Raw genomic sequence first — 12,644 nt, 5'->3', positions numbered from 1 at the left:
CAGGAAGTCTAACATCTTCTTGTATGGTAAGAGAATGGAAACATATACTGCACTAAAACAATGTTTGTTTATGTTAAAATGTATGTGAAATATCAGGTTTAACAAGTCATCTTGACAAACATGTTACATCCAAATACAAGCATTGTGGATACAGACTGTATAAAGACTACACTTTATGCATACTAAGGCATGTGTAATAAATCCTCTATTACTGTCCTACAGGAATCATGAAGGTGGCATCCTTCAACGTCAGAAGATTGGGCACAAGCAACGTGGCCGATAAGAATGTCCTGAAATATCTCATCAAGGTGATTATTCTCTCATTCTCCAGAAAATGCAAATATATCAACATGATCTATTCAACTTATTATTCTGTTCCATCCCATGTGTTCAGATTGTTCACATGATCTATTCAACATATTGTAAGACAGCTTATAAGACACTATTTATTTAAGTACTATTTTTCTAGCATTTATTTTATTTAACCGTACTATGGTGCCTGATCTATTCAATTTTCTTCATGCCATTTTAATCCAAATTTGTGCTGACTGATCAACAGTGTCAAGTTACTTTTCAGCATGTTACCAAAAATCTCAACACAGTAAGCAAAATTATGTTTAAAAGACGTATTTTCCAGACGTTGAAGTTAGGTTCTGAATAGATCAATTACGTTAGCGAAAAATGCTCTCCTAACCCGCTACGAATAGTCACTTGTTTCGAAGTGGCGTGTTTATAGGGAGTCCAGTCTGTGGATATTGAAATAAAGTCCAGACAGGACCAAAAAAAAGATGGCCAAAAGATGTCGGCGTAGGTCCCCTTGGTGGAAAGTAGCCATTAACAAGTTTTTTTTTTTAACTGGAGGGGGTTCTGGGGGACCTTCCCTGGATTTTGAGGTGAATTTCTTTCCAAATGCTCACTCTTATTCTGTACTTTGAGAGTCACTTACAGGAACTGGTTTGATGTTAATGTAAAGCAGCTGTTGATATTCACCCCCCTCCCCTCTTTAAAGGGAGAATCCATACGTTTTGCATAAATGCAAATAGCCATGTCTATGAAGTAATAGCCAGGGCCCGGTTTCCCATAGCGATGGAACTTAAGCTTACAATGCATCGTTTCTATAACGGCCAAAGAAGTCACATGCCTTTCCCAAAACACCACGTCGGGAGAACTTTCAATAAGAGCGTTGTGAGAGCATTTGTCGGTACTGACAGAATTGAAAGAAAGGCATCGCTGATCTCGGATCAACATACTCCATTCAAATCTTACCATAACATTAGATACTGACTATGGATTTACATTTACATTTACATCCTTTAGCAGACGCTCTTATCCAGAGCGACTCACAAATTGGTGCGTTCAACTTATGATAGCCAGTGGGACAATGGCTCAGCTCCTAGAGAGAAATAATAACATGCCATTTAGCAGACGCTTTTATCCAAAGCGACTTACAGTCATGCGTGCATACCTTTTTTTTTTTGTGTATGGGTGGTCCCGGGGATGGAACCCACTACCTTGGCGTTACAAGCGCCGTGCTCTACCATTGAAATCCAACCCCTCTCCCTCTCTCTCCCTTAGATTTTTCATTTCGGTTAATTGTAGAAAAAGGAAAAACATGAAAATACCTTTTTGAATTATAATTTCCAATGTGGTCTTGTAACGAATAAAGTATTGTAACTACGGCTGTATTTTCACTCCATCGTCTTTATTTGAGATTCTGTCAAGAAACACGTCAGTATTAGATCAGTAGATACACTAGAGATACAAATATGACATACAGTACAAATATGACTAGTATTTTGGTAAGATTTAATCACAGTTCAATGTAACTTTTCCCAAGCTTGGCCATCTGTATCTTCAGCACCTGTATCTCCAAATTCAGCTTCTCTTGTTGGAGGAGGCTTCTCCAGCTCCATCACCTCTTCACACACTCCCTCTTGTTGGAGGAGGCTTCTCCAGCTCCATCACCTCTTCACACACTCCCTCTTGTCCATGTACAGGGTTCTATTTCCCAGTTCCCGAACCTGAAAATCAGATGTATTTTGTTATATCTACAATAAATAAATAAACTTACATACGATTTTTGAGTGTGTAGAGTGAAATTTACACGTGTGTGTGGAGTGATATGTGCACGTGTGTGTGGAGTGATATGTGTGTGTGGAGTGATGTGTGCACGTGTGTGTGGAGTGATGTGTGCACGTGTGTGTGGAGTGATGTGTGCACGTGTGTGTGGAGTGATATGTTCATGTGTGTGTGGAGTGATATGTGAATGTGTGTGTGGAGTAATATGTGAATGTGTGTGTGGAGTGATATGTGAATGTGTGTGTGGAGTGATATGTGCGTAAAGATGATGCTGTTTTGTTCTTTGTCTTTACCCCATTTTGACAATTTTCTATAAAAGGAAAGTTTGGGAGATACAGAATAAAGAGCAATGATGCTGCTTACTCTGTTCTGTAGGTGTTGATCTTTTCAGCTCTACCTCCACAGGGTAATGGTCGCTCACCTTCAGGGCCTAATAAAGCATGGTAGTTACATGTTGAGACGTAAGCCAGAGGGCTCAACTTTTACATGTCCTGTATTTCTAGGACAGGTTGTCAAAATGTAGGCTACTAACATGTTAATTTCATCTAGTTATAATATTGTAATCAAACCATCTACCAGGATTGAACTCGTCTGTAACGTGCATACTTACATCTTCTTCAGAAAGACCATATGCAATCTGGAAGTTGAATGCTTTGGCAGAGTTTGGCACAATGGCGTCAAGCATGTCATCCCCATATATCACAATCCTAGATGTTGATCAGAAAATGAAGTCAGCAGTCATTCCAAATTACACACAAGTAAATGTGTTTTATAATAGCTCTCATTACAGCTCTTATGACATTTTAACCTACTTTTATCAATACCAAAGAAATGTCAAATTAACTCCATAGGTGATAATCTGTTTCAAACATGAGTCGTTCGTTAATTAATTTCACAAATCACAGTGAGCCACCTGTCATAAGTGTTCTCGTTGCCTGTGTTTGCTGTGGTATCCACGTCATCGTTAATCAGCCAGTGGAAATTTTTGTCACTGCGGATACGGATAGCTTTCATGCCCTTCTTAGAAACGTAGGACCCGTCTGCGTTGAAATCACCTAGGATCATAACATTCTGGTACAGAGAGAAACATTCCACAACAAAGTTACTTACTTGTCATCCAGAATAAGGACACTGTTTTTAGGAGAGCAGTTTGTTCTTGAATCCATGTTATTCTCATACATAGTTATCTTGAAATCACCATGTGGCTGGTTTTGTATTTTACTTGTCAAAGGCTCATAAATAGGATTTGGTGTCAAGTACACTTTCTAAACCCAAGGATGGTGTTAAGCTCTGTCAATGGCTTAGCTCAGAACTTACATCAGTCTTCCATTTCTTTGTCACTTCCAGGAAGACATCATAAAGCTCATCCAGCTCCTTCACTGAGTCGTCAGGCTTGGTGTGCACTGGGATCAGGACCAAGTCCTTCAGCACTGAGAAACACAGGAAGAGATGAGAAGTATATATTACAGCTGTTTATTCATTGTATTTTATTCTCTGCTGCAATCTCAAGCTGTCTGTCTGTGTGCCTGCCATTCACTTTCATATTATTTGCTAAATCAAATGCCATATGGATGGATCACGCTTAATTCTAGTGCTCCTGTGCCCCTTACCAGTGTTGAGACATTCAAAGCGGAGAATGTACGGCTCCCTGGCGAAGGCATCCACATCTCCAGCCTGGTTGTCCTCATATTGCCAGGAGGCGACCAAGCGCACCAAATCATCCCTTTCAGAACAAACAATGCAACACATGTAATAGCATTAGTCCTGCATTAGATGTTTATTTTATCCGATCACAATTTAAAAAATGACTGGCATCAGATAAAGGTTTATGAAGGTAAAGTTGACCATGGGTTTGAATTGTACCTGTACAGAAACATAAACTGCTCCTTGTATCTGCCTCTTCCCAGACGAGTGCTGATTTGCAGAGTGTAGCGCTGCTTCTTATTGGTCCTGTTTGGACAAGAACACAAGATCAAATGGCACACCTGTAATGAGTGATACTTATCGTGTAGGGCCAGGAGTTTTCCCAGTTGTATATTTATAGCGTGAGGGAAATCACTTGGCTGGAGTATTCCTAGATATATAGTTATAGTGTCTCAAGGTTCGGAAAGAACATCCGGCTACAGCACCCTGATATGACCATTCAAATCACTGTTATGAAATTACACAGTCTTGAGGGAAATCGCTTGACTTACTTATTTAATTCCTCCAGGAACTTGTTCGCTGAATTGGCTTTCTCATCCACCACCTCCAGAATCACTATGATGTCATAGCGAGACACAATCTGATAGGACGAAAGGAAGGAAAAGGGAGAAAAAATTAATTAGTTTATCTGTTTATGTATAGGACAATGTCCTTGTTTTGAGGATAGTTTGCCAAATGTTTCTCTGAGGGAATTATAAGATCACGAATACAATCATATAACTGTACCTTCACAAGGATAGCAAGAATCTTTGGATCTGATAGCTTACGCTTCCCAAATTTCTGGATGTTGAAAGATGCAACCTTCATGACTGCTGCTGGAAAAATATAAAACAATTCACATTCATGTTTTTACATCCATGTAAAACTATCATGAACTACTATTTGATTAAATAAGCAAGGATTCTGGAGAAAGGAAGTCATTACTTAAACCAATAAAAGTTTAATAGCCTACTTGTGTTTACTGCCCTTAATGCACAACAGCAGTGTCTCATAAATGGCTCAACACAAGGAAACATGCTTCAGGACATACATCAGGATATACTCTGTCCATCTGGCTAGATTCTTGTTATATCAATTCCTGATGCGAAGGTAGGGTTTCTATTTTCATGGCCACATGCTCAAACTACTGTAATGAAAGTGTTGGAAATCATGTCTCTGAGTACACTTACAGTGAGGGAAAAAAGTACTTGATCCCCTGATGAGTTTGCCCACTGACAAAGAAATTATCAGTCTATAATTTTAATGGTAGGTTTATTTGACAGAATAACAACAACAAGAATCCAGAAAAACGCATGTAAAAAATGTTATAAATTGATTTCCATTTTAATGAGGGAAATAAGTATTTGACCCCCTCTCAATCAGAAAGATTTCTTGCTCCCAGAAAGATTTCTTGCTTCTGTGGACACCTGTCCACAGAAGCAATCAATCAATCAGATTCCAAACTCTCCACCATGGCCAAGACCAAAGAGCTCTCCAAGGATGTCAGGGACAAGACTGTAGACCTACACAAGGCTGGAATGGGCTACAAGACCATCGCCAAGCAGCTTGGTGAGAAGGTGACAACAGTTGATGCGATTATTCGCAAATGGAAGAAACACAAAAGAACTGTCAATCTCCCTCAGCCTGGGTCTCCATGCAAGATCTCACCTTGTGGAGTTGCAATGATCATGAGAATGGTGAGGAATAAGCCCAGAACTATACGGGAGGATCTTGTCAATGATCTCAAGGCAGCTGGGACCATAGTCACCAAGAAAATAATTGGTAACACACTACGCCGTGAAGGACTGAAATCCTGCAGCGCCCGCAAGGTCCTCCTGCTCAAGAAAGCACATATACAGGCCCGTCTGAAGTTTGCCAATGAACATCTGAATGATTCAGAGGAGAACTGGGTGAAAGTGTTCTGGTCAGATGAGACCAAAATGGAGCTCTTTGGCATCAACTCAACTCGCCGTGTTTGGAGGAGGAGGAATGCTGCCTATGACCCTAAGAACACCATCCCCACCGTCAAACATGGAGGTGGAAACATTATGCTTTGGGGGTGTTTTTCTGCTAAGGGGACAGGCCAACTTCACCGCATCAAAGGGACGATGGCCAGGGCCATGTACCGTCAAATCTTGGGTGAGAACCTCCTTCCCTCAGCCAGGGCATTGAAAATGGGTCGTGGATGGGTATTCCAGCATGACAATGACCCAAAACACACGGCCAAGGCAACAAAGGAGTGGCTCAAGAAGAGGCACATTAAGGTCCTGGAGTGGCCTAGCCAGTCTCCAGACCTTAATCCCATAGAAAATCTGTGGAGGGAGCTGAAGGTTCGAGTTGCCATACGTCAGCCTCGAAAGCTTAATGACTTGGAGAAGATCTGCAAAGAGGAGTGGGACAAAATCCCTCCTGAAATGTGTGCAAACCTGGTGGCCAACTACAAGAAACGTCTGACCTCTGTGATTGCCAACAAGGGTTTTTCCACCAAGTACTAAGTCATGTTTTGCAGAGGGGTCAAATACTTATTTCCCTCAATAAAATGCAAATCCATTTATAAAAATGTTGACATGCGTTTTTCTGCATTTTTTGTTGTTGTTATTCTGTCTCTCACTGTTCAAACAAACCTACCATTAAAATTATAGATTGATCATTTCTTTGTCAGTGGGCAAACGTACAAAATCAGCAAGGGATCAAATACTTTTTTTCCTCACTGTATTTAGAACCTTTAAAAACGGTCATTTTGGCCAGTAGAACCCTTTATGGTTCCAGAACCTTTTCACCCAACAAATAACCCATTTAGAGCCCTTTATTCTGTAGAGAAGGTCCCTGTAAATAGAACTTGCTCTGTGGCCCTTTGAGATCCATAACAACCCTCCATTGTCTTCAATGGCAGAAGATCTCCTCATGGTGTGAAATAACATGACTATTACAGCGCTACACATGAAGCTGCCAGAGGACATATTAGTAGTTTACAAACGATGTAATATGATGGTCATTACATTGTAAATTGAATACAGCAAATCTAATTTGGACCAGTATCGTATCTGAAGATTATGCCTTTGTTAAATGTTTTTCATGACGAAATGGAATGTTGGTTGTTAGTATAATGTAACATATAATAGACAGGAAGTGTATTGTAAACTGGCCAGCAGAGGGAGCCATCTTGTTGCATTGGTTATAAATAGGGGTACACGAAGAAGATAGGTCAGAGCAGACATGAAAATTGGACGACACTGCTCTCCGGACAAACGCGTGTCTGTGAATTTATGCTGTAACCTCGTGGTATGAATAAAAACTTCTGACACGATGCAGCATAACGGACTTTTTGTTCATCAGCAATATTACCACCATTCATCATATACGACATAATGGCGCCCAACGTGGGGCATGGGTTTGCGTCTCCTCTTTGTTTCAGTCAACCGCCGGCCTAACTCTCTCTGAAGCATGGCCGAAAAAGGGTGAGTGTGTTCTTACCGCTTCGGAGTTTGTTAGATTGGATATGACTTGTGTACATTGAGGGGATGTTCCATATGACCTGGCCTCAGGTGGTGTTTGTTGCTGGTCGACTGAAGTCTGCTAAATTTATTTCATCGGAAACGACAGTTAATTGGAATTTAGAGCATTAAACGGTAGGATTTAAGTATTGAACGTGTATAATTCATTGGTAACGGGTGACAATGGGTTGGTAGAGAATAATGTTGGAATACGTATGCATTTTTAGGGCACCGTGAATCTGGAAAAGACCTCGAAACGAGGCGACTTGTAATAATTATTATTATTATTATTAAGTGGGCTACAAATCCTGGGCTTAGTTAGACTGAATCAGGTTGATTTCTTAAGCGGGAATTATGAAGTGAATTGGTGTATTTATGTTATACTCCGCCTCTGGTCGACGGGAAATTGGTTTGGGGATAACCGCTTGATATGAGATTCATCTTTCAAGGCAGCATAAAGTTAGAAGGAGATATTATTGATAATCATGGAAAATGATTGGGCCGCGGTGCGGGGTGTTCATTTGTATAGCTAGTAGGCTACAATTAGCTGGAGGTTGGTGTTAAGGCTGGATTGTTTCAGGCCACGTGGTGCCTCGTTGCTAAGGCTTGATTGTATGGTTCGGGTCACGTGGTACATCGTGGCGAAATGCTAAATGCTAAGGCTTGAGGCTAAAGGAAGGCTAAAGTGTGAATCATGCTACATCGTGGATGCTAGTGCTAATTGTGTTTTGTGTCACGATGTACCGTAGGCTAAGCTAACTGCTAAGGTTGAATGCTAATTGTGTTGCGGGCTATATGCTAACGGATATCCTTAGAGATTCCGTTGCGACGGGTGAAAGTCTCTTAAACTTGTTTATGTGTTTGTAAGTCAGGTTATATGTTTTGTGAGCGCTGGTAAATGTTGTTTGATTATAAGGGGGAAATGGGAATTACAGCTGGACTGTTATTATGTTTGGGGAGAGAGAAGAGAGAATCTTTCTTCCACGGTGAAAAGTATTTTTGAATGGTTATGCGCATGCGTTTAATTTTGCGACACTACACTACAGAAAGGGGGAGTTTATGACACGAGATTAGGACACGTTTTGGTTTATGGCACTAAATCTACGACATGCGGTCGACGAAACAAAATGGTGGTGTAAGGTCATATGTTTGTTTGGGGTTTCTTGTTCAGGGGTTTAAGGGCTACCGGAAGAGAGAGGTGAACACGACTCTTTTAAAATCGTTAAAGTAACTGTTATGTGAACGTTAAACTATTTGGCGAGATGTAGTACATTTATAGATCAAATATATGTTGACGGAGTATAATTAATTAAAATAGGACTATTAAAATTAAATGAAATGTTTTGGAGCGATCTATGTAATAAAGGATATTTGCGCATGCGTGGGATTTCTGTAAAACAACACATTGGTTAAACTGCAGGGGGAGACAGAGGAACCCAGACGACGGAACAAATAGGCCCAGGGAGAGTTTAACACGAATCTTATAAGTTTATAAACGGCGGTGGGTTAAGATGAAACTTGTTTTGGGACCTATTAAATTTATAAATTAAATATATGTTGACGAAGTATAATGCATTGAATGTGGATAACTTGATTAATTGCATAAACTGCTGAAATCTTGTGTGTTTCTATGTTTTTTGAAATATGAGAGGAACATGGAATGGCGAGACGAGAGAGAGGAGGGGTGACGTCACATGACGTGACATCACATGATGCAGGAGAGGATCGGATCAGGCTAGTACACAAAATCATCCTAACCAGATATGTGATGTTATGACAATTTTACATCGGCTTGGCAAATACTATTTCATTAAAAATTGCATTTTGGAGGCTATGTGCATCACTGGGGTTTAATTACAGATGTGTTGGGAATCCAGGATGGATTGAGGATTCTTCTGTAAATTTATGATAATTAGAGCTAAGGGAGCAAGGGGTTATGGGAATTGGAGTATTGTAGTATTGAAGGTTAGGCTTTGTTTATGGGTATTTTAGTCTGAAGATTACTAACTTGCATTTACTTTCAAATTGGTTTTTCAATATTAGTATGATTTTTAGTGTGATTTATGAATCAATGGGGGGAATGGATAATGTGATTCATGCATCATTTATGTATCATTTTTTAAATTCTTAGGTGAAATGGAGGTTTAATTTGAAAGTGGTTGTTTTGCAAAGGATACTGTTTGGTCGTTTATTTTCTTGTCATTCCAGAAGCATGTGGGAGAAGCATGTGGAGATTGGAATACTCAAACAAAGACAATATGACTGGAGGAGAGGAAACAAGGAGGGTGTGGCTGATTCCATCATCAACAAGTCCATTGGAAGAGGACACTACAGGAAGAGGAAGTGTAGTGGACTACATTCCAGTGTCTGCAATGAAATATAGACATGTGTAATACATAATTGGGTCATATTCTTAGGTATTGATTTTAGTAGAATTATGTTTGATGTTATTGAATGCAGATGAGGATCGTAGATGCTTTTGTTTGTTTCGATGGGGTTAGGGACAGAGGGTTACGCAGGGAGAGATTCCCTTTCAGGTCCTATGGGTTGACCAGCCTGAGAGTGGATATTTATGGATAGGATTTTGTTTACATGGGTATTTAATTACATCATAGTTTCAAATGCATTTACATGAGTTATGAGGTTATCTGGAGTACCGACGGTGGTTGCCTGGGGCAGAGGGACGGTGAGAGAATTTTACTGTCTTGATTGATATGGATGGATGGCTGCTGGACAGTTTTTCGCTCTCACACTCCATAGATATTTATTCATAATTCATAGTAATGTGTTCATACTTCATAAACAGTTGTTCATATGTCATAGTAATGTATTTACACTCCATAGAGATTTCTTCATGGGTCATAGTAATGTATTCACACTTCATAAACAGGTATTTCATAGAAAGGTATGTACACTCTAGAGGATAATGTTTTTGGGTTTAAGGTTAAGAATATTCAATGAGATAAATGGTTAATAGTCATAATCTTATTCTGTTTGTTTTCGAGACGTTTATTTCGTCTCGAAAGGGGGGAATATCGTATCTGAAGATTATGCCTTTGTTAAATGTTTTTCATGACGAAATGGAATGTTGGTTGTTAGTATAATGTAACATATAATAGACAGGAAGTGTATTGTAAACTGGCCAGCAGAGGGAGCCATCTTGTTGCATTGGTTATAAATAGGGGTACACGAAGAAGATAGGTCAGAGCAGACATGAAAATTGGACGACACTGCTCTCCGGACAAACGCGTGTCTGTGAATTTATGCTGTAACCTCGTGGTATGAATAAAAACTTCTGACACGATGCAGCATAACGGACTTTTTGTTCATCAGCAATATTACCACCATTCATCATATACGACACCAGTCTCCCTCAAAAAAATCAATTATTTATGTCAAGGGACTAAGCTAAAATGTCCCTTCATTGTGTTAGGTTAAATGTCCACTATTATGATTTGGTATCCAGAGTACTTGTCATATCAACGGTCACTCACGGTTGGGTGGAGGTGAAACTAGTTGATCAAGGTAGGATGGAGCTAGATAAACTGGAGCTGAGGCTTTCAAATGCAAATGCTTCAAGATGAGTGGATCAGTTGACAACAGAACGGAGGGTTATTGTAGGCTTTGTAACTCCATATATGTAATTCCTCACCAGACGTGAAATTCCTGGTTGTGAGGAATTCCACCAAGCAGGACAGATAAAAAAAACACATGACATCACTTTAGTCCTACAGTGACTCAGCCTTTGGACTGGGAGTAGGTTACTGTAGCAACAGTCTGTGACTGATACTGACGTTTTGCAATGAACAGGGTTTCTTCTCACAGAATAGTAGTTCTGGATGACTGGCTGGAACAGAATTACGAATTCCATGTCATGTAGGTAGCATGCAAAAACAATCCAGCATGTTTCAGGCAAATGAAACCACTTGAGTTGTAAAAGGATGTAACATGATCTCTGTTGACAAGCTCAAACATGCTCAGACATTACCTGTGGTATATTGTGTGGGAAGGGGCTTACAAGAATGTTCTATCGGTTTTCTTTCACTGATAAACTTGCAAAAACAAATTATAAATTGTTTACTTCCAAACCCTAATAGCACGATAATAAGGCTTAGAACAGTGGTTCCCAACTCCAGTCCTCCAGTACCCCCAACAGTGGTTCCCAACTCCAGTCCTCCAGTACCCCCAACAGTGTTTCCCAACTCCAGTCCTCCAGTACCCCCAACAGTATGCATTTGTATTGTAGCCCTGGACAAGATCACCTGATTCAACTTGTCAACTAATCATCAACTTTTTCCAGGGCTTCAACAAAAATGTGTGCCCCTTGGGGTACTGGAGGACTGGAGTTGGTAAACACTTGCTTAGAGAGAATTATCTCTGTAGAGTTGGCTACATTTCCAACATTTCACAATTCCCTAGCCTTTTATTGCAAAGCAAAACAATAATCAAGAAGAACATCTAAAATATTCAGAGAGAGTATTCCAAATAGTTTGTGCTGGAGTCTGCATACAAATGAAGCAATACCTCATATCTGTACATTCCAGTTCGACTTCACTTACCTGAAGGGTTGATAGGCTCTACGATGTTGTGGTGCAGTAGAAGATGTGGTATCTTGTTTAGCAATGAAACAACTGTACCTCTCTGACAGGGGCTTGGCCTTCGTATAGCGAGCACCTGTCACTTGATTGGCTGAAACTTGTGTGTGAGCCAATCCCCTGGTTGATTGGGAGGCCCTATAGAGAAGCCCCAGCTGAACCAGCCAGTACATGATAACCATAACATTAACATCCTGCCCACATACTATTCTCACAGATCTCCTGCAACTATATCAGGCTTATCTCCTCTTGAAAGGAGGATATTGAAGTAATATACATTAGAAACACTCCTACACTTGTTTAATAGTAATATATATTAGAAACACTCCAACACTGGTTTAAGAGAGGTAGGCTTATGTGCTATCTATAGATACAGTAGCAATGTATTTCTGTATGTAATGCTTTTGCATACAGAATGAAAACTTCAGTCTCAGAGAGAGTCCAGAGTCCTGAATAGAGGGCACTCTCTGTTCAAGTCAAGTCATGCTGTAGATGTTTATCAGTGGAACAAGCAGCTAGGGATGAAGCGTCACAACCTATAACCAGAGGAGGAGGCTCTTAGCAACCCAAAACATGTTTACAGTAATAGTCTGTGATTATAAAAATAAGCATACCCCAGGGGGTGTTAGGAGGATTTGGGGACATTTTCAGAAAATTGGTATGACATTAACCACTTCTTTGAGTCAATAAAAAAAAGGAAAAACATAAGCTACAGTGGGGGAAAAAAGTATTTAGTCAGCCACCAATTGTGCAAGTTCTCCCACTTAAAAAGATGAGAGAGGCCTGTAATTTT

At 40.1% G+C, this 12,644-nt stretch overlaps 1 protein-coding gene across 1 annotated transcript; it reads right to left on the bottom strand.

Annotated features, from left to right (window-relative positions):
- Positions 1 to 1,681: 1,681 nt before the first annotated feature.
- On the bottom strand, positions 1,682 to 11,885 carry LOC311133321 (deoxyribonuclease gamma-like). Its single transcript, XM_084166825.1, has 10 exons — positions 11,816 to 11,885; positions 4,510 to 4,595; positions 4,275 to 4,363; positions 3,943 to 4,029; positions 3,690 to 3,802; positions 3,397 to 3,509; positions 2,993 to 3,150; positions 2,690 to 2,786; positions 2,443 to 2,509; positions 1,682 to 2,021 (listed from the first exon to the last, which is right to left on the bottom strand). Exons 2-10 carry the CDS (start codon positions 4,588 to 4,590, stop codon positions 2,002 to 2,004), a joined length of 825 nt encoding a protein of 274 aa, XP_084022951.1. The 5' UTR covers positions 4,591 to 4,595; positions 11,816 to 11,885; the 3' UTR covers positions 1,682 to 2,001.
- Between the last annotated feature and the right edge of the window lie 759 nt (positions 11,886 to 12,644).

The sequence above is a fragment of the Coregonus lavaretus genome (genome assembly GCF_964263955.1).
Source record: "Coregonus lavaretus genome assembly, chromosome: 8".
NCBI lineage: Eukaryota > Metazoa > Chordata > Actinopteri > Salmoniformes > Salmonidae > Coregonus > Coregonus lavaretus.
The sequence above is the reverse complement of the archived record's forward strand: the minus strand, read 5'-3'. Positions and strand labels throughout refer to the sequence as shown.